At 36.9% G+C, this 27,989-nt stretch overlaps 7 protein-coding genes and 3 long non-coding RNA genes across 11 annotated transcripts in view; 5 read left to right on the forward strand and 5 right to left on the reverse strand.

Annotated features, from left to right (window-relative positions):
• The window catches only part of LOC110846803 (discoidin domain-containing receptor 2), a 45,220-nt gene extending 28,865 nt beyond the window's left edge, over positions 1-16,355 (forward strand). The window contains exons 6-20 of the mRNA XM_022093643.2: positions 518-665; positions 4,616-4,798; positions 4,929-5,068; positions 5,308-5,453; positions 5,547-5,605; positions 5,723-5,935; positions 6,427-6,864; positions 13,694-13,881; positions 13,964-14,055; positions 14,136-14,321; positions 14,384-14,476; positions 14,565-14,706; positions 14,778-14,853; positions 15,225-15,336; positions 15,417-16,355. Of these exons, the coding sequence (XP_021949335.2) occupies positions 518-665; positions 4,616-4,798; positions 4,929-5,068; positions 5,308-5,453; positions 5,547-5,605; positions 5,723-5,935; positions 6,427-6,864; positions 13,694-13,881; positions 13,964-14,055; positions 14,136-14,321; positions 14,384-14,476; positions 14,565-14,706; positions 14,778-14,853; positions 15,225-15,336; positions 15,417-15,582 (2,382 nt within the window). The 3' untranslated portion in view covers positions 15,583-16,355. The remainder of the gene's footprint in view (positions 1-517; positions 666-4,615; positions 4,799-4,928; positions 5,069-5,307; positions 5,454-5,546; positions 5,606-5,722; positions 5,936-6,426; positions 6,865-13,693; positions 13,882-13,963; positions 14,056-14,135; positions 14,322-14,383; positions 14,477-14,564; positions 14,707-14,777; positions 14,854-15,224; positions 15,337-15,416) is intronic.
• LOC118434973 lies at positions 526-1,204 on the reverse strand. The gene is made up of 3 exons (XR_004834409.1): positions 973-1,204; positions 726-919; positions 526-645 (listed from the first exon to the last, which is right to left on the reverse strand). It is a non-coding gene; the product is annotated as an uncharacterized LOC118434973 (long non-coding RNA).
• On the reverse strand, positions 1,375-3,073 carry LOC118434972. The gene is made up of 2 exons (XM_035849827.1): positions 2,298-3,073; positions 1,375-2,220 (listed from the first exon to the last, which is right to left on the reverse strand). The coding sequence occupies exons 1-2, from the start codon at positions 2,733-2,735 to the stop codon at positions 1,816-1,818; spliced, it is 843 nt and encodes a 280-aa protein (XP_035705720.1). The 5' UTR covers positions 2,736-3,073; the 3' UTR covers positions 1,375-1,815.
• On the reverse strand, positions 8,045-10,398 carry LOC110846021 (bis(5'-nucleosyl)-tetraphosphatase [asymmetrical]). The gene is made up of 3 exons (XM_022092621.2): positions 10,150-10,398; positions 9,973-10,088; positions 8,045-9,906 (listed from the first exon to the last, which is right to left on the reverse strand). Exons 1-3 carry the CDS (start codon positions 10,325-10,327, stop codon positions 9,685-9,687), a joined length of 516 nt encoding a protein of 171 aa, XP_021948313.1. The 5' UTR covers positions 10,328-10,398; the 3' UTR covers positions 8,045-9,684.
• Positions 16,356-17,704: 1,349 nt separating the features above from the next.
• Positions 17,705-20,170, forward strand: LOC110846804 (glutamate-gated chloride channel). The gene is made up of 9 exons (XM_022093644.2): positions 17,705-18,249; positions 18,372-18,902; positions 18,982-18,995; positions 19,085-19,135; positions 19,199-19,256; positions 19,331-19,426; positions 19,507-19,530; positions 19,621-19,709; positions 19,782-20,170. The coding sequence occupies exons 1-9, from the start codon at positions 18,003-18,005 to the stop codon at positions 19,878-19,880; spliced, it is 1,209 nt and encodes a 402-aa protein (XP_021949336.2). The 5' UTR covers positions 17,705-18,002; the 3' UTR covers positions 19,881-20,170.
• A 1,633-nt stretch (positions 20,171-21,803) lies between these two features.
• LOC118434903 lies at positions 21,804-22,433 on the forward strand. Its single transcript, XR_004834352.1, has 2 exons — positions 21,804-22,139; positions 22,368-22,433. It is a non-coding gene; the product is annotated as an uncharacterized LOC118434903 (long non-coding RNA).
• Positions 22,434-22,544: 111 nt separating this feature from the next.
• Positions 22,545-22,976, forward strand: LOC110846805 (E3 ubiquitin-protein ligase RNF4). Its single transcript, XM_022093645.1, has one exon. It carries the CDS (start codon positions 22,545-22,547, stop codon positions 22,974-22,976), a length of 432 nt encoding a protein of 143 aa, XP_021949337.1.
• Positions 22,977-22,995: 19 nt separating this feature from the next.
• On the forward strand, positions 22,996-23,744 carry LOC110846067. The gene is made up of 2 exons (XR_004834353.1): positions 22,996-23,076; positions 23,550-23,744. It is a non-coding gene; the product is annotated as an uncharacterized LOC110846067 (long non-coding RNA).
• A 35-nt stretch (positions 23,745-23,779) lies between these two features.
• On the reverse strand, positions 23,780-24,927 carry LOC110846066. The gene is made up of 3 exons (XM_022092684.2): positions 24,344-24,927; positions 24,036-24,114; positions 23,780-23,966 (listed from the first exon to the last, which is right to left on the reverse strand). Exons 1-3 carry the CDS (start codon positions 24,743-24,745, stop codon positions 23,899-23,901), a joined length of 549 nt encoding a protein of 182 aa, XP_021948376.1. The 5' UTR covers positions 24,746-24,927; the 3' UTR covers positions 23,780-23,898.
• A 137-nt stretch (positions 24,928-25,064) lies between these two features.
• Positions 25,065-27,969, reverse strand: LOC110846701. 2 transcript variants are annotated; one of them, XM_022093527.2, is made up of 11 exons: positions 27,737-27,969; positions 27,255-27,678; positions 26,586-27,146; positions 26,480-26,506; positions 26,357-26,405; positions 26,058-26,273; positions 25,933-25,975; positions 25,796-25,832; positions 25,690-25,730; positions 25,359-25,368; positions 25,065-25,297 (listed from the first exon to the last, which is right to left on the reverse strand). In XM_022093527.2, exons 3-11 carry the CDS (start codon positions 26,806-26,808, stop codon positions 25,239-25,241), a joined length of 705 nt encoding a protein of 234 aa, XP_021949219.1. In that variant the 5' UTR covers positions 26,809-27,146; positions 27,255-27,678; positions 27,737-27,969; the 3' UTR covers positions 25,065-25,238. The 2 variants fall into 2 exon arrangements, with proteins under 2 accessions (XP_021949219.1, XP_035705377.1); XM_035849484.1 differs by lacking the exons at positions 27,255-27,678; positions 27,737-27,969 and having other exon boundaries at positions 26,581-26,714.
• Between the last annotated feature and the right edge of the window lie 20 nt (positions 27,970-27,989).

The following is a 27,989-nucleotide window of genomic DNA, read 5'->3' on the forward strand; positions in this document are numbered from 1 at the left end:
GTAAAAGAAGTTTGAAATCGATATAACAATATTAAAGTCTTACATAGAGTAATCTGCATCGCAACTTAAAATGATAAAGGTAGATGCACAGTACATACAGCATAAAGAACAATTATAGCAAATATTATTATTTTAATGTAACCACACAATTGTGGAAATCGTTCATATAATAATACTGATGTAACAAAGCTTTTCAGTATTGAATTTGGTGTTTCCAATAAAATTGTATTAGGAAGCAATAAACAAGAGCTCAACGTTGTCAGGCAGGCAAACCATTCCATCACCATCCATCTCTGTTCAGTAAGGATAAGCGCCTTCTATTCTAGACGGATAGATAAATATGTACCAGAACTGCTACTTACTCAACATAAATTGAAAAGTTTCTTGGTCCTTAGTAAATACATATATAATGTATGTGCATTCTTTTTTGGATGCGCTCTACAAATTTTGTAAAATGAAATCATACTATTATCAAGATGTACTTTAACTATCTGAAATATGCTAAATCTTTTTTTAGATAATCAAAGGCAATATCAACACATATCTTCCATCAAAAACTGACCTGAATCCGCCAATTATCGCTTCAAAACTTCGTATTCTACCGTATTCCTACCACAGACGGACAGTATGCATGCGGGTTGAAATCTATGGTTGTCCATTCAAAGGTAAGAATTAACGGTGAAGTGAGGAATCTTGGTAATTTTAAATTAATTTGGCTTTATTACCTGTAAATTGAAACTAAATACTGTACTCCAGCAAGGCCACAAATAAAGTAGAGTCAAATCAGTATTAACGCTCAGAAGGAAAGTAGAAAGTGAAAGTGGCAAATCCTGTTAGCCCATTAGAGTTGTCTCATCTTGTGGAAATTAAGATAAAGCCAGGGTCCGGGTGGTGGGCTTTACTGTGATTCACTGTAAAACTAAAACAAACAATGCGCTATACACTAACGTCTCTATTTATATACGAACGTACTTATATAGAGTCTCTTTTTTGTAAGTGTGGCCAACTCGGGAGTTACACTTGCATCCTGAAATTAGCGTAGAAGAGCAGCATGAACTTCTCCAAATGAAGAAGAATAGTTACTGCTGCGAGTAACTGTTCTTCTCCTGTCTCAATGTCTCAATCTTGGTTATCCCACTGCAGCATTACGTCGGATTAGCACATCTACGGCATTTCGTGCTCTTCTGCCCTTGTTGACCATCACTTAATCCTGTGCACACAATAAAACAAATAATTTTTACCGCACTTGGAAAATGCTTATTTCTTATTCGTAAAAAAACATGTACATGCATCCATCTCGCATATGTACATGTGTGTATTTAGACGTGCTCAAAACTGGTAACTAAACAATCTATTACAACAACGGAGAGGAAATTGAAAATCATCTAAATAAATTCCACTTGGTTAGTTCATTAAGGTAAAGTCATCCACCGCTCCATCAAAATAGGTACTCTTCGTTGGATGTCCATTAAAAATTTAGTATGTGATACGGGGAAACATCGAGACGACGTCAAAGCGAAATGGAATTGTGGCTTTTATGCGTGCGTTGCAATTTAGTCTGGAGTAATTTTTCCGAAAACTGTCAGGGAAAGTTTGTTCCATTTTGTTGTTTGTTGGGAGCTATGTTGAGTTATTTATGCGGCGGGGAAGGTAGCCGGGTATTTTGTATTCAGCCCGAGGTAATGGTCTTATTGATTTCAGCTTAAGTGTACTTTATTTTACGGCCTGGCTTGGGGTGCAGTCAAACAAAATAGGGTAGAACAAAACAATAAACCTTAGCAGTTGGACCGGTCCAAATATTACAAAAAAAAGTAATTAATTATTATCTCTAGAAGCAATAATTGCATCGAATTGTCGTTTAAGATCATCCCGTGATCCATCCCCGGTAACATAATAAGTAGTTGGTGGCTCACCAAACTCGTCAATCAATTGTTTCAAATTCTGGAAGTTCTTGTAGTGACGCTTCACATCGGGGTGACGGGGATCATATCGAACGATGAGATCCTTTTGTGATACTGTCCATGGAAGTGTAGTCACCTCATCAAGTGTGGCCCAAGGAGGAGGGTGGGCCTGGTCTCCATCTTGGATAATGTTAAACAATGGAACACCATCATCTGCGTACTTCTGTGCCTTACGAATAATGTCCGGTGGAGGAGTTGCAGTCACGGTGATAATGTAACGGTTGCAATTGTGGATCCGATTGTATCTTTGCATGTAAATCTAAAATTCGAAATACAACAGATTATTTGTTGGACCGGTCCAAACACATAAAGAAATAAGAAATGCAAAGTACTTACCATCATAAACCCCTCCCCCATTTCCTTCGTGCTTGTCGAGTCACATAGGATGATTTTTTTCTCCATGCAGGCCATCGGGTCAACAAGTCGTCCAATTGTACGGATGTAAATTTCGGAAGGGTTGACAGTCCTTGTTAAATGGGTCACCCGAATAGAAAATTGTCCCTTATCACCACAACAACTCCCACCATATTCTTCCACTAACCCATGGTTCGATCCTTCCTCACTTTGGACCGGTTCCAATCCCAAATGAGTCTCCATTAGATTAGGTTTAATTTCTTCTGGAGGGAAGAGAGTAGCGACATAAATGAGGTCCATTGGTGGACGATTATGAGTGGACTGTGTCATGCTCATTTTAATGTTTTCATGCAAGGGATGGGATGGATCCAAGTAAGCTTCGTTTCTATCTGATTTTGCTTGGGAGATCCCTCCTCTCATCTGGCTACCATAATAAGAGGACAACCCGTTTCTTTTACCATTTGATCTGGTAATGTAATATCCCTTCACAGGCGACTCTAGAATATAAATAAAATATGATTATGATTAATATAAAATTTGGACCGGTCCAAAAACTGTAAAGAATAACGGCATTTACTAGGAATAGATGTGGCAAAAAGGACCTCCAACTTGCCGTCATAACGTTGCTGTCCCCAGTTAGCTTTTCGTTCCAGATCCTCCCTCATAGTATCGTTCCGAACCGGTCTTGGTTTCATTTTCGCGACCCCTTCCAACCAGTCAAGTAACTCTTCTCGAGCTAGCTGCTCATGGTTATTTTTCGACAACTACAACATAAAAACATTGAAACGATTCAATTAATATAATAACATAACGAAAATTAATTAATAAGTTATATGTACTTACATCGCCGTGTCGATAATGAGGCTGAGGTGTCGAAGGTCCTGGCTGGGTACTGGACCTGTTCAATTCGTCAAGGGACCCAAGCTCATCTTCATTATCACTTCTACAGAGTTATACAAGTTGCAAATCATATAATTTACACAATCTTGACCGGTCAAGTAATAATTTTGATGCAAATTGTTTACTTACATATCAATAACAACCTCATTTTCTTGTCCCCTACCAGATGAAGCGACCTCTTCTCCTGCATGATTCCTGAAAAAATATAAATATAATTAAAATATAATTAACTATTTTGACCGGTCAAATATTTACAAATACAAAACGTGTACTCACCTGTTATTATTCAGTGTCCTTAGAGGGTTTGCATTCATCCTTCCCACTAAAACGTCGAGAGGTCCCACACTGACCTTTGGGATCTTTTTAGGGGGCATGATGTGATGGGGATGTGGACTTAAAAAAGCCAGGGGTTTGTTTTTTTCTAAAACTATTCAAACTTTTAGAAAATATTGTGAGAGAGATGTGCACGTACTGAAGGTTTGAGAAGAAGTGATTGATTTAATTCCATTTTAACAGTTTGGACCGGTCCAATTAACAAAGTTTTAGAATCGTGTTTCGACTTGTCTTTTTTTGTAAACAAGACTTTTTGAACTATTGTTATTGGTTGTCTCAACTTTTTGAGTACAGTCGCCGCGAACTTCGTTCTCTGATTAGAAATCCTAAGGAAAATCGAATGACGAGATATATATCTACAAGTCGGTTTAAGGGTCAGCAACTGACCCTTGAGTAGGTGTGGCTTGGGGTGCGAGTATTGATAATGCGGATTCCAAAGTCCGCATGCGTCCAGCAACTGAACCATAATATATTTGCATTAATGAATGAAGAAAATAAAAAATCCTACATTATTGTCCAAAAATCTATTAAAATTTGTTGAACATAAGGGCGTTTGGCGTTTGGGGCAACCCCAACCCTCACCTCCGAGTACAAGGACATTTTTATTACTTGGCTGGGGCAAAATACTTTATTCTACTTTCACCCTCATCCCACCCACACACCCGGCACAACGCCTCGCACAATGCGATACAAGCCGCCGTGGGGCCGCTATGTGCGAGAGACTTATAGGTCCTGCCAGCGACGAAGGTGTGCTAAATCGCATTTATCTTTAATGCAGTCGTTAAATTATATGGAAATAATAAACTGATATTATGATGCACTTGGCTCAATTTTTTGTCCCGTTGTCCAATTCTACTATTACAATGCTTTCCTACATATGTACAAGAGGACCGTGTAGTTGTAGCTATGCAATTTTTACGGACAGAAATTAGAAATTACAGACCGCGAGATACGTCAAAGAGCTAGTCGTTAAACTGCATTAATCAAGCGTCAATAAAATATATATATTTACGAAGGTGCAGTTTTGTTAATTGATTTTCAATGTGTTGGGTTTATCGTCATTACAGGAGGTCTGCTCAGTTATTCGACAATCCAAGGGCATAGAAGAGGAGAAAATTGGAGTTTTTACGACAACACGTATGATGGACTTTGGGATGGAAATTACTTGCGTAACGGACTTGGTTTGTTGACCGATGGCCGCGGTGGACCAACTAACTTTAAGGATGACTTTTATGCCAATAATGAACGAGGTGGGTACCATTATTTTACGTGTGGAAAATCTATCTAGCAATGTGTTGATAACATGACAAAGTTGTCGTGCTATGATTTTTGAAACTAACTTCGATTTGAAACGGTCTCAATTTGTCGATTTCATTCTAGGGCGGGGCTGGATTGGCTGGAAGAATGACACATCAAAAAATGGGACAAGCCCTGTCCAAATTGTTTTCAAATTCGATGCACCACAACAATTCAGTTACATGCATATCCACAGTTCAAATCAGTTTACAAAGGATATCCAGGCAAGTGTATATTTACTTGTATGATGTTTTGAACTTGAACCATGATGTCATGCACTCAGTTTAGCATAGAGAATTCAAATAAATAAATGAATGACAATAATTATTAAGTTACTTAATACGTAAGCATTTCTGAATTTGGAATTTTGCATGATTCATGAACAGTTTTTGGTACTAATCACATCCTGAGATAGGTTTGTGTGCCATATTCTAATCCATTATATTTTGTTGCACTGTAAAAGGTATTTTCCGAAGTGAGGATATACTTCGGAAACGGGAAAACTTACTCTGGGGACCCAATCGTGTATCAACCGTTGGAAGATTGTATTTTCGAAGAGCCCAAAAACATTACAATAAACTTGCATCGCCATATTGCCCAATATGTCAAGTAAGTTGTACTAGTATGCGCATAATGTGCATCATATATAACTCCACGTGTGTGGAAGTAACTGGAGAAAGTATATACGAAAAACTATTTCAGGGTTCAATTGTACTGGGCTGCGAAATGGATCCTGGTTAGCGAAATCACCTTTGACTCGAGTAAGTCACACTTTAATGTTGCACTCAAGAATTGAAAACAAACTCGTCGTCAAAAGTGTGATCCATTGAGCATTCTTGGAATTGAATTTTGTTAATGTTAGTGTTGTTTGCCCATAGGCCCAGCAGTGGATAAAATATCGGATGCAATTTCGCCAGAACACAAGGATCCCACCAAGGAAGGAGGTTCAATTTCCACTCATGCGAAAGCCAATGGTTACAATGGTGGCGAAGGAGCTTCTTCTTCATCATCATCCGGAGAAGATGTTCTATTTGCCCAAAGCGACGCATCCGAAGCTCTTCCGGGAAATAGACTTGTGGAGCACACGCCAAGTAAGTAATCTCACTGATGACTTTTGCTCGAGAACAAGAAGAATCCTTATAAGAAGGAAAAGAAGATGATTCGGAAAGTCAAGTCATCATAAAATGACAGAAATAGAAAGTCTCATTTCCTTTCTTGTCATTAGCCAAATATGTCAAAGGATATCACCCGTAGGAGCGAGCACATCCATAAGGCGTCGGGTTCACCAAATGTATAATACGTACCTGGATATTTTTCATACGGTTTCTCTCCTTGGTGAATTTATTGAGTTAAGAGAGAAAAAGACTTGGTCTTTCATTCAATTTATCTGTGGTGCAACACACACAACGTTGTGAGTTTTCCACTAATTGTTCAAAGACGTCTTTTTCTTCATGTGCAGAAGGAGTTTATTCCAGTTCCAACAGCTATCTCTAAAAACAATGCGAACAATAGCTTCTTTATTTCGTGCCCTTTTTTTTACGGGTAAACATTTTTTATGATGCTCTTTTTTCCCCTTTAACAGATGTAATTGGACACACGACAATGCTGAACAACAGCAAGTGGAACAATGGAACCATCATAATCACTGCAGTGATAAGCTCATTTATTGCAATTGTTATGGTACTGCTGCTTCTTTTCATTGCAATGGTAACACGGCACAAATTTGTCGCTGGTGGTCGACGCAAGTCACCCACGGAATCTCAAGAGGGCACGCTCCCCTTCGACAACCAAACTGACTACGGATATGCTTCTCCGGACGTTGAGATTCGCAAGTGCAAAATTACAACGGGCGAGTACACGGAACCCTTTACCACCTGCCCACCACTTCCACCTTTGATCACATTTCCAAGCTCTAATCACCACTCCTTTCAAACGGATCATTGCGGTGGTCATCCCAGCAGGATGGCCGAATATTACAGCTGCACCCTCATTTCGCAGCAAGTGACACAAAATAATTCAGGTTAGTTGGCTCGGTCCTTTCATTCTTATCACTAAAAGAATATGTACGAATTTTGCATCTAGATTCTATTTCTGTCAGTGTTTTGTTTTATGAGTTGGGTCAACTCATTGGCTTCGAGCACGTGATTAATTTTGTATAGATCAATTTCCTTTGATGTTTTATTAATCGTGAGTTACAAGAAAAGTAAAAGTTATAATAATGCAGATGGGTCATTCTTTGGCATATGCATGCTTTCGACTTGAGAGAATCGTGCCATTAGTTCAACCAAGGCTTAGCTCAACAACCACTTAACGTGTAATGTTCTCGACTGTAAGAAAGTAGGAGGCTAACCATGAATATTTTAATGTTTCAATTCAGCTTGTATGCATCTACAGGCTGACAATCTAACTTTGCTGCTTTGTGAGCAGAGTAGCCGTTGAAATATTCATTGACCACGTTGGGAACATTATCCACCTGAACAGGTCTGTAGCACACGGGCAGACAGCGAGTTTGTCCGGGTTTTGAGATGGCCTCTCCCGTGAACGACTGGCAGATTTTAAAACATTCATGTCACAGGAAGAGATTTGATCTTTTAGGGGAACATGGGCTAATAAAAAGTAACAGTCTCCTCTGTAGCCTCCAACAGAATGTAGTTTCGCGAATCATGACGAAAACAGTTTTGGTCCTGGATAAGGTTTCAGTTTGTGTGGATTTTCCCTTGATCGATGAATTGTGCTATGTACGGAAAAGTCCAAGGAAAAAAAGATGCAATAAGACAAGTTTAGTGGCTCAATAAAAGAGCAGTACATTCATTCACTCACTCGCCATTCTCAAAAACTCGCCAAGATACGACCAATATTTTTCCCCCGGTGAGTTTCTCGTCTCGAATTCTTGAGCCATTGTCAGCCATTCAAGCATTACGGAAAATGGAGTGAAAGTGAATGTATGTAAGTGAATATGAGTACAATGGAGGAAACGTGTGCTGAAATTGCTTTACCAGACTTCCTGGTTATTGAATATTCGTGTTATTTTCCAAAATAACTAGGACTCAACGCATGCTGAAGGGCTAAAGCAATGGTTAACACAAATTCCCATGTTCGTCCCGTTGAGTCTACTCCGCTGCGATTTCACCTATTTGAAAAATGAGTGCAAAACGTCGGTGAAAGCTCGACATTTATTTTACAGTTGAACGTCAAGTTTAAATGTTTTCGTATTTATTGGGTAACAAACACGTTTTGCTGATATTTTATTTGTCAACATTTCACTCAAGGAGCGATGTAAAGTTTAACCAGAAAAATGAAAGGCATGTAACCAAACATAAAATGCACATACTCATGGGTTTTCATACTCCAAGCATGTAAGGTTTCAGCTCCAGGGTTATCGTTTTTCACTTCACTCGTGCTACCACCACTCTGTCTCGCCATTACCCACCTACCACCCCAAGTCGAATGTGACAAGTTTCTAATTTCGTGGTGTTTTGCCAGTCTATCAAGAATTCGGTATGCCTCGAGCGGATGGACACATCAGACGTCATTCCAATGTAGAATTCCGTAATGATAAATAATGTGAAGGGGGCGAGGATGGCGGAGGGGAGAAGGAGAAAGCTGGAGAGAGAGAAAAGACGACAATAATTCCTTTAATGGATTTCCTCACGCACTGAACACCTTGCACGCAATCTGCGCTCAAATAGACATACTTTCTCTCTCGGGCATTCATTTCTTCTTTATTCTGACGAAAATTACTTGCTATGAATGTGAAAGTAACAAAAGGGGCTCAACGTCGCGGTTGCATTTCTTCTTCTTCTTCTGTCGTCGTCGTCGTGGCTTGAACTTGTCCGGAATCACTCAAAATGTACAGTTGACAGGGAAAGTTTCAGTTTACATAAAAAGATGCATATCAACTGCAAACGGAGATTGTTGCATTTTATGGCATGCATGCTTATGGAAAAGCGTGCAGTGCGCTGCAGGAGTTGCATTACATAAGAAATAAACCGGAAAAGCTGAGACATTTAATCGAGTTGAGTAATTTGATCCAGCATTAGATGCAGATTTATTGAATGTGCTCCGCTGATGAAGGGCAGATTCATAGTAAATTACTTTGCTTCTACTGCTGCTGCTGTTGCGGTTTTATGTGTTTCACCAGAACCAGGTGCACATTGTCTTGATCTTGATTTGCTGGAGTTGATTTCTCTCAATTTCTACGTGAACTTTAATGCACAGCGTAGCTTTCTTATCGCAAGGAGGGATAAGACTAAGAAACTTGTAAGGCCACATGTACACAACCACCTTAATTATTTCTACTCGGTGGGGTGCAGGAAAGTAATGATGCAGTTATAGTATACGCATATTAGTACTTTATTTGGTGTGGGTGTAGGTGGTTTGGAAAGTATTTACGACTGGGCATTATACGTTATCCGCTTTCTACGGTGTGTCGGATTTTGAGTGAGCGAGGGAGACAGAGACAATAAGTTTTGTTTGTTTTGTAATGCACTTTCCTGTTTGCTCATTCCTTTGACCCTACGAATATCTTCCCCACCCGTCTCACGCGACGGAAGAAACTGGTATAGGAAATAAATTCTATGCAAAGTCGGGACCCCCACTACTTTGGAAAATTTGGTTCATAGTGAACTGAACAGTGATAGCTGAATGTATCGAGCAATAAAAAAAACTCTGTTTTAGGTTGTAGGGAGCAGAAAGGGTGAAAGTTTATGCGTTTCGATATTTTTCATGCTGCGTGTATTTATTTTACCAGGAAGACTTTTACGCATAAGTATGCTGCTCTAATTCAGATTATGGTATTTATCCATGGATGAAGGTATTGCAAGTATTTGAAGATCTAAGTTTAGTATTGGGACTCTGCACGACTTTCTTGTGCTCTGACATAAATATCAGCTTCTAAAAAGGCAGCTTTGTACTGCGGCTTGATTAGGTACTCGGCCGCAGCAGCTCCAACCCATTCAAAGGCAGCGTGCTCATTGGGGTCCAGTACCACTGGTTTCTGCAAATTAGTTAGCTTTGCAGGGAACAGGGTCACTTTCTTCGTTACCCCGGCAGACGTATCGTACTGGACAGTTAGAAAATGAATAATTAGTAATTGTAAACAAGGTCAATTATGTTAATTATTAATTACCTCAAAGTAAATTTGTTTTAAAAATAGGGGCGTATAATCTGCTTCTGTGTATGACGTTTCCTCAAAAGTTTCCCGGATAGCTCCCATTCGGGCGTCTTCGCCAAGGTCGATCTTCCCTATTTATTCATAATCATAATAAGCTTGATCTTAGATTCAACAAGCTAAAAAATGGATTACCCTTCGGAGGTGACCAGTCATCCAATTCGCTTGACTTTTGCAGCAACACGTACTCAATTTTTCCATCTTCTACCTTATACAAGACGAATCCTGCGACATAGTCGTCCGCAAGGGGAATTGGCCCAGCAGTAGCAATTCCGAGCAGACTAACTAAAATAGTTACGGTAATTATCTTCATTCTGAAGCCTGCAAGGTTACAAGTTTTCTACTCCTTGGTTGTAGAATACTTGATGAGATGAGTTGTTCTCTGTAACTGTCATATCGGAGTTTTTGTTACAATTTATAAGCAAATTTTAACATGATGCGGTATTTAATCATTCATTACATTAGTATGTGCATTGAGGTTTGGACGATTTCGAAATTTTTTGCGATAACTTATCATTTAGTAGTTACACGATGCTATTTATAGCCTAGCGATGTATTGGTTATATAACAGATAGTCACCGATGTGTGCATACACAATGGTGATCTCGTGATAGGAGAATTCCTGTGCAATACTATATACATACATGCATATTTGCACACACACAATATGTGTAAATACCACATGATGACGGAGTGATCATTTAGTGATTATCATACCACCAGATTTTATAATTTTTGTCATTGTTGGATTAATCCGGTTTGAAATAATCAGTGAACGTTTTTATCACGTGACGGCGGGCGCAAAATACCAGACCACGAGACGAGACGTTGAAAGTTCATCTTTATAATTTACATCTAAGCATGACATATACGCATGACAGTTTCATTTCATAGATTAATTTGTTTGTCCTCATTTGCACAAAATGCACTTTACACAAAATGCTGACTAAATAAATAAATGCGAATGACGTTAGACTGGCAATCCCGAGTTCGGGTTCAAACAATGGGTTCTGATCATGCTCTCACCATCCAACGGATATTATTCTTATCCGCTTCAATTCAATAGTGACCACGACATCCCTCCAAAATTCCAGCCAGTTGTCTTTGCATGATTCTTCTTCCACCACTTTATTTCTATTCTGCGGTGTCTTGGATTTCTAGTCAGTAATTGTATTTTGGGACAAAGACCGTTCTAGCTCGTTACCTTCTCCTTCCTTCGTCCCCCTTCAAGTAATAACGTATTCTTTTATTATGCCTCCAGACATCTTGGACACACGTCGATTGTTCCTCGAAATGTGAATTTCACCCTTGAGCTCGAGTTGTATTTATTGCCCAACTTTCTCCTCCAAGAAGTGCGTTCTGCTATTTTCCTCTTAATGCTCGCTATTGTCGAATCGTTCATTGTCTCTCGCATTTGCACCAATAATAAAGGGGCGATATCTGCTCTGGCAACATAACAATAAAACCACCACAACCTCGTTTGAGAGAAATAGGCACAGAATGTACGTACACAATATACACATATATTATGTCTGTCTGTCACAATGTCGTACTAGTTGCGTTGACATTTGCCGTGTTCTAGCTGGGTAAATGTCAATACATTCGAAGAACGAATCTCATATTGTTTCGAATCTTATTAAAGTGAATTTTATTGCTTTCTCCTTCTCCCTCCTACACGATCGCGTCTTCATTAGGAACCATCTCGTAGTTTTTTCATAGAGTCGTGAGAATGAATACACCAAGGATCGATACATAAATGTATGTGGCTGTTGCTGAAAGTAAATGAATTATTCCTGAGAGAGTTCACAGGTGAGATGGGAAGGGCGCAAATTGCCTCATTTTCTCCCCAAGAAGGTGAAATGGTGAAAGAGAAACTTTGCTGGTGGTGGGGGAGCGTGTGTGCATTCACGTAATCACCAATTTATGTACATAGTGTAGCGTGGTTTGCGGGATTGCTAATTTCAGGGCAGAACGAGCGAAAGTAGACCACGAGACGAGGAGGCATTTGGGTATGATGTAGAAATGGAAAGTGCAAATCGAGCAACTAATTCGGACATCCAACAGTTTACTCAATATATTCGCCACTACAATCAACCACCAAGCTCTAACATGTACATACTTACGTAAGTATGTACGTATATATGAACTAATGAACAAAGTATTTTCCAGATCATGGAAAAAAAAACTTGATTCAAAAACCTTAGATTTGCCGTGTGGGAGAAGTTGTAATGGAAATTTGCTTCTTGCTACAATTCTGTACAACTTTCACTCTCCCAAGTTTTCCACATTTTGTTGAGATCACGCAACCACGAGGAGAAACGCGAACGAAGGAAAACTCAAGTTATTTGAGGAAATGTGGGGTAAATCCTTTGGAGAAATGTGCATGAGTGTAATTGAATTTCAGTCCAGCTGGGAAATTCCTATTTCCTTAACATCCTTGTAAAACTTTAATTTGCATCTTGTACCTCATTAAAGGGTAATTACTTTGGGAAAATTGAAACTAGGACGCGTGTGTCCGAGAGAGGCGTACGCATACATATACATACGCATATATACGCATATACATACGCATACATGTATGTGTACATACATGCATGCGTATGTTTGCATGCTTTGGCTAATGGTCTATGTATGTTGGTGGAATCTAATCTAAGAAAGCGAAAAGTTTCATGGGCAGGTTGGGTTCGTATGATTCAGATACAGAAGCGTTGACCCCATAAACTTCGTGAAAGGAAATATTAGAATAATTATGACGAAGAGGCTTTGTGTAAATCCTAATGAACCCGTTTTTATCGCGTCACGAACAATCTGTTGTTAATTTGATGGATCGATCTATTTCGTGAATAGTACAAAAAAGATTTGATTTTTTGTGACCCGTTTCTATTAAAAGGTTCTCAGTAATTAGTCCGCTTGTAAGGTTTATTACTGGCGCAGTGGATTTCATATTGGATTTTTTCTTTGTAATTCTGCTTGACAATTTTTAATTGACAATTATTACGATACTTCTGAAAAATTATTTATTTACCAGATGTCAGATTAACAAAAATATAATTTAAATAAATATACGCACAATTCGCAACTCATCGTAAAACCATCTAAGAATTGGGAATTTTAAAGGCATGTATGGTAGTTTAGTGTTCTAGGAACATGATGATGATTGTTCGCTAGTAAAAGTCTTGAAGTGTACAAGAGCAGTAAAAGAAAGAAGGAAACGTTATTGTGCAACTGTTTATTATGATACGAGTTGGAATATAAAGAGTTCTGGTAGCGTAATCTTTGGCGTTCGAGTCACTGCCGTAGACGTATTTTTTTATTCTTTTTGCCTTTCTCGAAGATCTGAATCTGATCCACCTGCTTTCACATTCACATGCATCCCATCAAACTGTTTCTGTTAGTTTAACTGGAAACAGGGGTGAAACCTATTTGAATGGAAATAAATCGATCCAGTCTGGTCCAGATCACTTTAGTTGTACGAATATTTTGCATATTTTAACCTCGACAAGTTTACAGTTTACAGTTTAGCTGAACCATTTTGGTTGTGGAAAGAATGCCTTCAAGCTTCGTGTACTCTAATTCTACAAGTGCATGATCATTTTATTTAGTCCAAAGTCTTACATACGATATATTTGATGCTATTGATGCTGGAAAGTAATCGTTTGAACGTTTTTTTAATATTTAGATTCTGAGTATGCTGTTCCAAATGAGCTGGGAAAGTTGATAAGTCCCCTTCGATCCATTCCAAATTCACCGGCAGCCATTAACAGGCTCAAATTGCTTCAGGTCAAATTTAGAGAGATTGGAATTCCTGAAATTGCTAAGCATCGTCTCCGTATGCTGAGAAAGCTTGGAGACGGTGCTTATGGAACGGTAATTTTTATTTTGCAAATTCAAAACGTTTCATTGCTATACTCTTTTATTGGGTGATAATTTGTTCATATTAATTTCGCAGGTTTTTGTCGGAGAGTTAGAGGCTAATGGGATGGGTGATAAATCTTTGGTTGCAGTTAAGCATTTGCTACGAAATGCAAGCGAAAAGGACAAGTAAATTAAATAATTGAACCATTCGTTAGATTTATGCAGACAAAATTAAGATATCAATTATAATTCTAAATCAATTTCAGATCGGACTTTTTGGAAGAAGTAAGATTGCTCTCTACTCTTGATGATCCCAACATTGCGCAAGTGTTGGGAATTTGCATGGACGAAGAGCCATTCTCTGTGGTGCTCGAATTTCTGGAATTGGGGGATTTATGTCAGTTTTTGCGACAAAATGATACTTTATTGCCAAATTCATCACAGAAAATCGGGTAAGCACGAATTTACTTTATTCATCTGGTTTATATGATGACTCATTGGAATTTTTTGATAGATTTGGGAGTTTGCTGTATATTTCTGGTCAAGTTGCGCATGGAATGAAGTTTTTGGAAAGCAGAAACATTGTCCACAGGGATCTTGCAACTCGGTATAAAAAATATATAAAATAATTCAAAGTCATGAAGTCGTAATGGCTAATTTTAATTGATTTTGATTAACTTTTTTGTGTTTTGTAGGAATTGCGTGGTTGGACGAGGGTTGATTGTTAAAATTTCACATTTTGCAACCGATACGGATCTGTATTCCTCTGATTATTATCGTCTGGATGGAAAAATGCCCCTCCCTCTAAGATGGATGAGTTGGGAGTCTATTTTTCTTGTAAGTTAAATAGTGACAATTTAAATCAAGGATAGCAATTAGTATGTAATTAATATATGAATATGTTATAGGGAAAGTATTCAACAAAAAGTGATTGTTGGTCATTCGGGACGACTCTTTGGGAGATTTTATCCTACTGCCGTCATGGTTAGTTAAATATTTTAACTGTTCTGTTAAATATTTAGCCTATCCTCTATTTACCTAGTCTTAAATTAGGTCGAATTTCTAAAATAGTTAAATATCCAGACTTGTACATAGAATTAGAAAAATTGCCATTTAATTTAACGTTGTAAAGAGTGACAATTTTAAGTTGGTTGCGAGTGAAATTATGGAAAGTTTTTACAACTCGACCATGCTGGTCTTAATTCCAGTGATCCCGGACTACACTTTTATGCATACTTATGTATGATTGTCATTGTCAACTTTGTATGACTAGTCTAAAATTATGGAAGAGTTTAAAAACAAATAATTACACCTAAATTTCAAGTTTAAACTTTAAAAATTTGTGTTCCTTGCAGCTCCATATCCAACAATGAACAATCAAGAAGTTCTTCACAATCTTCGTCGACTCTCTGTTTTTGATGATATGGACCCATATGAACCACTTTCTAAACCCCATAATTGTCCGAGGTATGACAGCTTTCTTTTTAACATTGAATTGAAGTACAGGTAATATAAAATATAATATGACTTTGTTTTTAAATCAATAGAGATATTTATCAACTCATGTGTGATTGTTGGCGAAGAAATGACGAGGAAAGACCCAACTTTTGGGAAATTCATTCCTTCATATCCAGAAAAAATCTCAACTTTGTTCCTCAACCTTCAACGCATAGTGACAGTAGAAACTGCTTAGAAGATCAGTATGTGGTTTAGATGATAACTTAATGTATTTCAATTTAACCAAGCATAAGTAGTTTAACACCGCATATCATATAAAATATTGAAAATCTGTTTGTTGTTGAACACTTTTCATTGTGGAGCTTTTACCAAAACTCATTAAATATGGTATTGTAATTTATGTATAATACCATGAAATATTTGTCACGTGAAATTCAGACTGATTGAAACATTGTCGCATTTAAATATATACAAAATTACTTGTCACAATCTTCAACGACAATCTTTCTCCATTTTTACTCCTACTTACATATGTCATATGTATGATGGTACTTATTGTGCTACCTCATTCAAATATCCAAGTTGCAAATCGAACAAATTAATCATCCAAATATAACACCTTCACATAATGGAATTATTTATCCAATTACGTATTTATAATATTTAAATGACCACCAATGCAATGTAATCAGACGTTATTAGCTCATGTCACTACTTTTACAGTCACGTTTTTAACTGTATTTCTAATGTACAGAGAATGTTTGTATTTAATAATATTTATTTGCAATTGCTTTCATAAATTGTTACTTTTTACAATTTCGAGAAAATTTGACACAATAACGAACAAATCTTTTTGATACTTATGTTTTACAAAAGTTGCTAGCACATGTTTTATATTTATTGTGTGTTTATTACGCATGATGTTGGTTTGAAAATGTACGTCTTTTTATAATAGGAACGTAATATGTAATGGTTTATTGCGCAGAACAATTCGCAATAAATGTCGTACATATCTTTATCAAGTACAATAATTGCTACAATTACTCATTGTGAAGTGACTCCATTTCCGTGAGACAAAAGTTGTTACATAAACATTATTCCATTCAAATATTTTTGAACTGCCGTTCATGCCTCATAAAATTGCCTTTCATACGAATATATATGGAAGCATGACATATCGTGTACTATTGGCATTCACTGTCCTTGTAAAAGTCAGTGAAGGTGGCAATAATATTATAAGTTATCCAGATCAAGAATCAGGTAAGATTCAAACTTCTTATCCTACTGCAGATTTAAAGCATTTTTGCAAACATTCAACTTCATTCGGATGAATTCAACTACATGGTCCTACTACAGGTCACAAAGAGATTGACACTTCTACGAGCATTGGTCTTGGCTGTAACCACAAGATGAGATACAAAGATCAGAATGAGGAGTGCACTAAAATTGTAAAATCGTGTTGTGCAATAAATGGCAAGAGGAGCGTCACTGATATAATATTGACTTGTAAATTTGTTCACTGTTGCATTAAGCTATCGGTTAAATGGAATTATTATCGACCACTCGGCAGATGCAGTTCATCTCTTAAATTATCAAAACGGAAGCGAGACCTCAACAGCGATAAAATTGAACTCCATCATGAGCCCTTCGTGAAAATATACGACATGGATAAATGGAGAATAGTTAATGTTGGGCAGAACTTTCCTGGTTCCAAATTTCGAGCAGTAGAGGAAAATTCTACGAAAGAAGTTAATAAGATTAAATTAAACGTTCAAAAAACGAAAACATCCATTGACACGTCCCCTTCGGAGGGTGGAACTAGAATCAAATTCGTAAGGGATGGATCCTGGAAAGTATTTTTGACTAAACACTATCGTACACAAAAGACAGTGGTGAGCACTGGACACTGAGAATCATATGAACTCTGGACAGTATTTCTTGAAGGTCAGAGTAAGAACTAAATATGTATGTACATATTTCTAGATTTTTCATATATTAATGTGTAGATTGTCCCGTTATTTATCAAACACGTACATACATATTTGTGAGGAATAAATTATAGTATTTTTAGCATATTTTCACTACATGGGTCTTTTGGGACAACAACTTTTAACGTCACGCAATACATCGTTTTTAATGACATTTCAAAAACAAGCAGCAAACCGCAAATGTCCTATTGAGTACTTCATCATTTTCTCCTTTATGCAAATGAACACTACATTGCTATATTGCATGGGTAAAATGTATGCGTAAAACATCTCTGCATATTCTGTTGAGTGAAAGCAGCCGCAGTAAGTACTTTGGGTAGAAAGCAAATATGTACCATCGCCCGGATCTGGGTGGGTCCTCATTTTCCAAAACCGAAAAAATAGTTCATCAAATAGGCTCTTCCTGATCTGGTGACATGATAACAAGAGCAAGGCCACGCGTGGATGAATAATGAAGCTAAATGCAAGGTGATACATACGTGTACAAAGGGACGACAATGTAATTCTAATTATATGTAAATGAATTATGGCGAATTAACATGCACCATGTAATGACCAAATTTCATCCGACATGATATTCCACATTTTCATCGCCATTTCTTTGCAATTTGTTATCATTTAATTCAGTCTGCTATCAGCAATCATCACGATTGGATCTCACTTTAGATTACAAGATTTTCATTAACAATGGTAGCAAACAGCCATATTTTTCCATCCTTCCTTAAGCAGCAGCTTATTTTACTATTACTGTTAACACTTAGCCTACATGTAAAACAAGTTAGTGCTGATTTTGACCAAGTTCAGGCAGAAGATTTAATTAATGACATACTCAATAATCAAACTCTATACAACCACAATATTAGACCCAGGGGTGACAATGCGTCGGCAACATTTGTCGTTGTCAACTTGTTTCTTAGAAATATTGGTACAATTGGTAAGTGTTTTATCAATTAATTACGTACATCGCATCATATGTCCGACGTCTAACAAGTATTGAACTTGGCTTGCTTACATACCTATTTGTATTATCGGCCATGTACTATTTTTCATCATCAGATGACATCAACATGGAATATCGTGTTCAGATAACCGTGAGACAAGAATGGAAAGATTTTCGTCTCAAGTTTAATTACTCTGAATTCATCACCCTTCCAGAAGACATGTCTCGTTTATGGACACCGGACCTTTTCTTCATGAATGAACGAAGTGCTAATCTTCATCTCCAAATGAAACCAAATGTTATGATTAGAGTTACCCCTGAAACTGGAACGGTCTTGCTAAGCATACGTTTATCGCTAACTCTAGCATGTCCAATGAACTTGCGATATTACCCACTTGATCGGCAGACATGTCGAATTCGCATGGGTAGCTATTCATGGCCTACCAAAGATTTAACATTTATGTGGAAACGAACCAACCCAATCCAACTTCCTGCGGAGCAACAATTGCCAAGATTTACAATGAAGAGCAACAATTATTCAACTTGCGATCATGTGACCACCACGGGAAAGTATAGTTGCTTACTTGCAACTTTTACATTTCAAAGGGAACTTGGCTACTACATGATACAAAATTTTCTACCTTGCGGTACAGCGAACTAATCAATTGATTTATGCCATTTTCTACATTAGTTAATCTGTTAATGGTTTGAAAATTTTATGTGTAGGTATGATTGTTATGGTAGGTCGAAATTATTATTCCTATAATGGTAGCCTGAGGGTAATATTTACATACATACATATACATGGTACAAATTTATCTAAAAATAGGTAAGCTGGATAAGTTTCTGGCTTGGAGCGAGCACCATTGACGCAAGAGTGGTAATAGATACATTAATACGTCCATGTATGAATTTAATTCACAAAAAATCAAATATTTGTTAGTCTCTCGGAATAACAACGATGCTCACGATGGTTGCTCAGATTTATGGAATCAACCAGGGTCTGTGAATAATTCTTACGGGATACATATAATAATATACTCTAATTTTTTAACCAATTTTTTAATCAATCAAGCTGTTCCTCCCGTGTCGTACACAAAGGCTCTCGACATATTCACAGGAACATGCCTTGTGTTCATTGTTATGGCCATCATCGAAGTCAGCATAGTCGGTTAGATCGATACCTTAAAGTTGGCTTTATAATTTATTACACGAGTTGTTATTTAATTTAATCAATTTTATAACACCCAGGTTATAACATCCAGCTCTATAAATGTATGTACTGCGCTTAATAGATTAGCAATTTGAAACTTACGCCATTGTTTGAAACACTATTGTGAACTAAATATGTTTTTAAAAATTCAGATAGACAAACCCTGCCCCTTCCGTTTACTCAGAATATGAAGAATCGTCCCACCATGGGAGGCCATTTACTTACGAGATCTAATCAAGTGGTAAGACGCTTACTAATTAATGTGTTAATGTAGAAATTTAATTAATAGAAAATTAAATTTCCATCTTATTAGGATCGTGTGTCAAGATTCCTGTTTCCTATATCTTTCTTAATATTCAACATCGCATACTGGTATCATTATATGTTTGCAGAACGAGATGCTGGATATTAGTTTTTTGTAGCTTATTTATGAAACTCATGTATGTATATTTAGCTTAATTGTTCAAAGTATGCAGTATGAAAGGGTTATTGAGGTACGCAAGTTATTACACACTATGAATATGAGCCAATGTACATAAGCTTCTCCTGGTTAACGTATGGTAGATACAATTTGTTCAATTCAAATTACTTGAATATAAATTTATTGGGCTGTGTAAATATGTGCACGCAACTTAAGTTTCTTGTAATTGTGCTTGATTTGCTTTCCCCGGTGTCTTAATAAAAAAGAGCTGCAATTTAAAAGTGCTAATCTGTATCAATTATTACATGATTGATTAATAATTAATTACTTAAGACACACTGACACACTTTAATTATTAAAGTGTGTTTTCTTTATATTTTATCACCAAGATTCCTAAACTTTTTAGCTCGTTTCTGTGGAGTGAATGTATTAGGATTATGTAATGAGGTTGTCCAAGGATGGGCCATCTTTTAAAAATTATTAAAAATTTTCGAGTTGGGGACAGGCACGCATTTTTTGGCGTTGTCACCCGTTGTTGGGTGAGTGAGAAATTATTTTAAAAATTATTTTTGCTACATTTTCTGGGGACTGCTTTTAATTTTTAACTCGATTGCATATTACATATGTGATATTGATGACCATTTTTGTCCCCGATACTTTTATATATTTGTACACGTATTTATATGCATATTTTTATAAAGAGCACAACCAGGTAGATAATTCGAGTTCCGGAGAAAAAATTTTCATTTGTCTAAAACTTGACAAAATTTTCATTATTAAATTATCACTCCCACGATAACGGTGGACCTGGAGGACGAAGAGGAGGAGGATAATTTAGTTCTGGAAGATTTTGTAATTGATGAGGTAGCAGCTGCTGGTGCAGATTCAGAAACCACTCCTGCTGATACCGAAGATGAGTTGTTAACGGTATAAGTTTTTAAAATCATGAGGATGTAAATTTTTGTCAAGTTTTTTTAAAGATAAATAAACATTTCTTTATCTGGAACTCGAATTATCCTCCTGGTTGTGGTCGCTATCTTCATAAAAATATGTATACAAATAAGTGTAGAAATATACAAAATTATCGGGGGCAGAAGTGGTCATCAATATCACATAATATGCATTCGAGTTAGAAATGAAAAAGTCCACCGAAAAATAATTTCTCACTCACCCAACAACGGGTGACAACGCCAAAAAATGCGTGCCTGTCCCCAACTCGAAAATTTTTAATAATTTTTAAAAGATGGCCCATCCTTGGACAACCTCATTACATAATCCTAATACATTCACTCCACGGAAACGAGCTAAAAAGTTTAGGAATCTTGTTTTATCACTCTACAGCGATAATAAAGCTAAAATTTAACAATATGGAAACTTTTACATATGTGCATCCTTTCACTTCATGAAAAACTTTCATGAGCTTTGTTGCTTGGCGATGGTCGGAGTGGATCGGAATTCAGCATCTACGAATGTAAGGGAGCGTCCATAAATCACGTGATCGATTTTTGGACAATTTTGACCCCCTCCCCCCCCTTGGTGACCGGTGGTGATAATTTCGCTACCCCCCCCCCACCGGTCACGTGACACGAGATGATGCTCAAATTAAATCATGTCCGGAATAACAATATTTTTAAAATCATTAATCAAATTAGAGCTACATTACACACATGTGTAAATAACTATTTAATACGCCAGTCAGACATAAGAATTTAGGTCGAAGCAAGTTTATAAATATGCAAAATGAAAATCAAATTTATATAACGTGCGTGTGGTATCATACCACACGCACGATATAAACTCTCATGACATTTATTGGCAAAAAACTTTACTCATGTCACGTGACATCTGACCATCTACCCCCCCCCCCCCCGTGATAATTCGTGACAAATTTCAGACCCCCTCCCCCCCTCTAATCGATCACGTGATTTATGGACGCTCCCTAATGTCGTTGTGCAGCATATGACGATTTTGCTAAAAATCGTTCTGCAATCAACAAATTTCTTGAAATTGCCACACTACTACTCGCAAATCCCACGTAATATACAAGTTAATATTATACAAAGTTGATGTTGTTTGTTTACCAACAGATTACACATACGTTTGCAGTTTTGCAATAGAAGGACTGGTGTCTTCCTCTCCTCTCCCGTCTTAACAGAGTTTAAATTTAGCAAAATCATTGTGACAAATTAGTAATTTGCGTCAATTCACGTTCTAGTCAGCAACTAAATACGTTCACTCCCATTATCTAAGGTAATTGTGTAATCACGGGTTAAGGTTAATCAGTTCAGTTCTCAAGAATTATACAGATCTATGGTTTTCAATTTTTTTCTTGAATTTACATTGTCCAAATTGCCTTATACGTAGTTCAAAGTTATTTGTGACACTTTACATATCACTCTATGTAGGAGAAGACTTAGATACTAAAAGTCAAGCAATGTGGTGCTCATTGTTTTCTAATATTGATTTTTTTTCTTTTAGAGTACTTAAGGAGAGTCTGAACATAGTCGTTAATAGAGTTTAAAAATCAAGACAAAGTTCCACTAATAAAAGGTGAGTAGTACTTTGATGTATGTACAACATCCATACAAGTTTAGTTTATCATCTCTTAAAAAGTATCATATTTTATATCAAAACAGATTCAATTTTGATCCAATCATGTCTGGAGCACGAAGGGATAATAATCAGCAACAAAGCTCTTGGTTGAAGACAGCAGCTACATTTGCTGTGGGAGCAGCAGTGGGCGCAGCGGCGGCTGGAATTGCTTATTTTGCAGCGACCGAGGACGACCGAATGGAGCAGCAGCAACGCCAACAACATGCAAATATGCAAGCACCACGGGCGAGGGTCAGTCGAAGCGGATCAACAGACTCTCTCGAAGAGGAAAAAGTTTTGGGTGTCGTCAAGGTCTGTGAGATCTGTTTTGAAGACTTTGAACAGTTGAAGGACCGTGAGATTCATATAATGGCAACTCCATGTGGGCACGTTTTCTGCCGAGTATGCATCGAAGAGGCCCTTACACGTCAACCTCGTTGCCCTCATTGTCGCCAAAACGTCGAAATTCAGCAATTGCAAAGGCTATATCTCTGAACTGTAAATTTGTTTGTCCCGTTAAAATGTGCAGATTGCATTTTTGTTACAAAATGAAATATTTTATTGGAAATCACTTCAGAACGCTATTGATATACGTGTATCTATCAAGCCTGTTTGCTCCTATATCTCTACGTTGCGAAACGCAGCCAGGGATGCAGTGCCGGGACAATGAAATTGGGCCCTTGCAGGGCCAAAATTCATATTTGTGTCTGTAGTCACCTGTCTCTGACTTAATTGACAATACTTAATAAAATAATACAATTTTGCGGTGTTAAAAAATAATTTTTTAAACACTAACTACTATTTTTCTAAAAACTATTTTTTTTCGAATTAAAATTTTTTTTTGAATTCGAAGTTTATACTTTTTTAAACACTATGAAATTTTATTATGTTATTAAGTATTGTTAATTAAGTCAGAAACAGGTGACTACAGCCACAAATATGAATTTTGGCCCTGCAAGGGCCCAATTTCATTGTCCCGGCACTGCATCCCTGGCTGCGTTTCGCAACGTAGAGATATAGGAGCAAACAGGCTTGGTATCTATCTTAAAATCGAAATTTTATATATAGTAATTATATTCGCCGGTACGAATAAGGATTTGGTGGGATAAAATTTTTAATAGTAAGAATCGGCATTAGGTGATATACTTATCATGTTATTGCATATGTATTCATGTTTTGGGTGATTATGGAGTAGAATCCTGGTTAATAATACCTAGGGTCTAATAATATTTAGCAAATAAACCCGGACTTTTTTCGCATGAATTTTGGTATTATAAATTGTTTTTATTTTTGTCATTGTATAATACCAGTCAACTAACATTAGCAATCTTTGCAACATAGTATTCTAAAATCGAAGCAGCTTCACTGTTTTCATCAGGTCGTTCTCTTCCTCTGTACAATGATCAATATTGCGCAGTTATCCATGAGCACTTGCCTTGCATTCTTCTTGATGACTAACATACTTGTCAAATTTAGACAGCATTTCTACAATGAATACATGGTTTACAATAAATCAATATATATAATTGTTTAATAGCCAAATATATTACTGACCAGTGTTACAACGAGACATGCAGAGAATGTGGCAGCGGTTCACGTTCCATCCGTTGTTCATGCATAATGTTGGTTCCACCTTTACAAATTTATTAATAGTAAAAAAGTACGTTAAGACTTTCAGACTTGGTTACTCGACCATCATTATGCATCCTTCCATCTTCAAAGGCGCAGAGTGAGGTCAGCGAATAAAAATGTCTGAGAAAAACTATAATTTTCTAAAATCTGATCCGTAACTTTAAATTTCGAAAGCGGAATAATAGTTACTAAAAGTTTATGTGATGAACTTATAATATTTATATACTGACTTTGCAATCCAATTGGTAATTCAGCCACTTTGGCTGATCTGGACCCTCATTGGGGTTCAGGTAATACCCGAACCACGATGAGATCACTTTGCATTTATCCCAAACTGCGACCGTGCAATTTCCTCCCCAATCTTCCTGCGTCGTAAGGTCTTCGGGTGTCAAAACATTTCCATACAAATTCACCTCAGTTGCATTTAATGGAAAGTTGGCAAACTTGTCCAATTCCAAGTTTGCATATTGTGACACATTGCTGTCACTTTTCAGCGATGAGCTGGTAACACTTTTTTCAAGAGCTGCTCGTTTTTCTAAGTTTCGAGTCGGTATTGTATTAACCAACGATATGCAGAGAAATAAAAACGAAATTGCAGATATGGTTTGATTGATTGGCCGAAGAAACTGCATTTCTCTGCGGTATTTGCAAATTATTGTTAAGGAAAGGATCACAATAAGTTCAATTTCAAAGTGAATTTAGAACAGCTAACTAAATAAGTATATCAACTTAATCTGTTTGTATTTGCATAATTCGACATGAATATTTTTGTCAAAATACAATAAGCTCGAATGTTCGCAACTTTCATCCATAAATAAGTGTTGCGTGCATAACAATTGACCGGATGTTAAGAATCTCTAAAATTGGACAATTTACATCAAAGTGGTATGTAAATGGATGGAACTTATATACGTACTAAAGTAAAATGTGTAATGTCGATCCACTTCAATATTGAAATGTATGCCATTTTATTTTGCTATGTATCAATATTTTGTACGAACAGTATCAACCAATCATACATACATATATGCATCTAGATATGCAGACAGAGTTCCTTCCTACTTGTATGACTTCCGGAATAAAGTATTTAACTTGTAAATACAGGGTCCACGAAACCACTATCAACTATATGTATTTACACGGTCCACTATAACTGACGAACGAATCGTATCCTTGCAGCATTGCTAAACATATCAAAATTAAGGCAGGTTAAATTACGCATTTTATTAATTATGGAAGGCTTACCTTTGTTGCACTGAAAAAAATATTGCTGATATATGTAAAACGTTCAGTACAGTTTACAATTTTGTCGTAGCTCGAACCAGAGAGTAGCTTATTAAGATATGTGTTTGGAAAAAAATCACTTTTATCCGATGGTTACATATTTCACTAATTTATCACTTTAAAATTACATATCACATGTACTGGGATGCATATTTCTACCAATTCAATCAAAATAGGTCTACATTTTTTTAGTTATGTTGTATGTATCGTCAGGTAAATGGACATAACAGGTAAGCTCTGGTTTGGGCTAATAATTTGATTTCGTAAAATTGCAATGGATAATTTGATTTACCTTTGACATGCAAATGATTTGACACTGGTTCACCGACCACCCTTAAATTAAAAACAACCATTAAAATGTCACAATAAGAGAAAAATGTAGTATCATGTGTCAATACCGTTTTTCATGCATACAACCGACGATAATTTACAGTCCTAAGTAATTAATATTGACAAATTAAACGAATGTCCATTGTACGTTAAGTATGCATGATAGTATTTCATTCAAAATACTACAAAGAATTTCAGTTATCACCATTTCCCAATGCAGCGTCTCATAATCCCGACCGTTCGTTTTACTAGTTAAATTATTGCATAATATCAATGTTTGACTTAAATTATGCAGCAATAAGCTCATTATTACGTATGTATTTTACGAACTTGTATACGTTCATCACAAGAATATGGTCCAAACCTGCACATTTTTTCCAATGACGAGAAAAGCAGTCACCTTCCCAGTCTTTCTGAACTGCCAAGTCCTCCTCGGTCAAAGATTCTTCTCCAGCGGTGTCACTCGGTCCAGCAATTTGTTCAACATTGTTGGAGTCTGGGGGGATCTGTGCATCCGTAGATCTTTTCATAGTTTGGCTGTAGAGTCTAAAAACTCGTCACGCATAATAGAAAAATAATCCAAAATTTGAAATTAGTCTAGAATGTAAAATTATTTTTATTTTGTTTACCGTGGCAGTTTCTTCATTTCGTACACTCGGGTTCGATTGTCAATTGTTTCTTCAATTAGTGAAACGAAAATTTGTAATGTAGTGATTGCAATACACGATAAATTTGACTGTTAGTTTTCTAACCTTCTACTTCCAGGAAAAAACCGCTCCCTTTATACATTAAATTTTACACTTTATTATTGCATTTAAAAATTCGTATAAAATAAAAACATTACTGTTATTACATTACTCGCATATTTTGAGTATTTAGTGAAACGTGACTGATCCTCTGATAAAGTTGCTGGCGTCGTTACAGGGGTCCTAGTTGTGGTCGGTTTTGTTCTAATTCTGCGAAGCAATGAAGATTTTGTGGTTGGCTGGGGTGATGTAGTCGGATGCACGGAACATGGCTCTACTTTTATCAGAAAGCATAAGAGCAAAGTAACAAAGATGCAAAAAACAATGTTCCTCATGTTGGAGTGTTGTTTGGTTCAGTTGTGAACGCTAACTGCGAATTGTATTCTCGTGCTTAGACATTTGACATGGCAGAGTTAAATCAATTTATAGCAATTTATGCAATAAAGTAAATTAGTAGTTCAAAGTATAGCTTCTGGTTTTGATCAGTTCTCTCATGTCATGAATAAATTCATGATCCGGATCGAGGGAAGAAAAACAAACTGTCCATCATCGTCGTGCTTAATGAAGTTTGTCACGTCGTCAGTAGCCACTGGAGCATATACAATTAATCATCCAATTGGTGATGGGCATTGTCCTTCGTGTTTCACAATTTGGTCGTATTTAAATAGAATCTCTGAGAATAGTCAAACAATTGTTAATTGCAATCCAATTATTATGGTATATTCTACTTATGTATGTACTGTACTATGCATAGATACATACTTTTGTATACTATGCATACCTTTGTTACACTGAGCCATACAAAGAAGATGACATCGTGCTACCGTCCAGCCATTCCCTAAACAATAGAATTTTTCCTCTGGAGTGTCGCATTTGGTCCCATTATTTATCCAGATCAACTTCCCATTCGACCGTTTGTCGGGCATGAAATACCCCCCAGGCCTCCCCCAGGTTTTTATTTTGCTACACTTGTCCCACGACTCCTGGTTACAATCCCCTCCCCAGGCTTCGCGGACATTCTTGTCTACTTCCGACAGAGGCAATTCTAACTTTTCAACGACAGGGTTTGGACCTCTAAATGCGTAACTAATGGTGGCGACCTCCTCCTCGGACGACAATGTTCCATCAAGCACACTGGTTTTTATAGATTCGGGGAAAAACACTTCTTGTTGGTTGTCAAAATTGGTGATTTTCGTGTCATTAACCTTGAAACAGGAAATCATGTTACCCAATTTCTAGAGTAGAAATACGCATTAAACTTACTACAATGCTATGATTGACAATATCAGAAATGTTGGAGTTGAGTTTCTCCTTGTACAGAACTGTGGTGTTCGGGAAAGGTGTTACGTAAACGATTTGTAAAATGAAATTTGCATATATCAAACTACAGCAAACTACCCGGAACATTTTACGGAATTTTCAAATAAATACAATTAAAACGCAAGCAAGGTCAACACAGAGGTTGCTACCGCATGACGACTCGTCATTGAAACACATAAAGTTGTACATATGTATT

Source organism: Folsomia candida, unplaced genomic scaffold, assembly GCF_002217175.1.
Source record: "Folsomia candida strain VU population unplaced genomic scaffold, ASM221717v1 Fcan01_Sc003, whole genome shotgun sequence".
Lineage (NCBI taxonomy): Eukaryota > Metazoa > Arthropoda > Collembola > Entomobryomorpha > Isotomidae > Folsomia > Folsomia candida.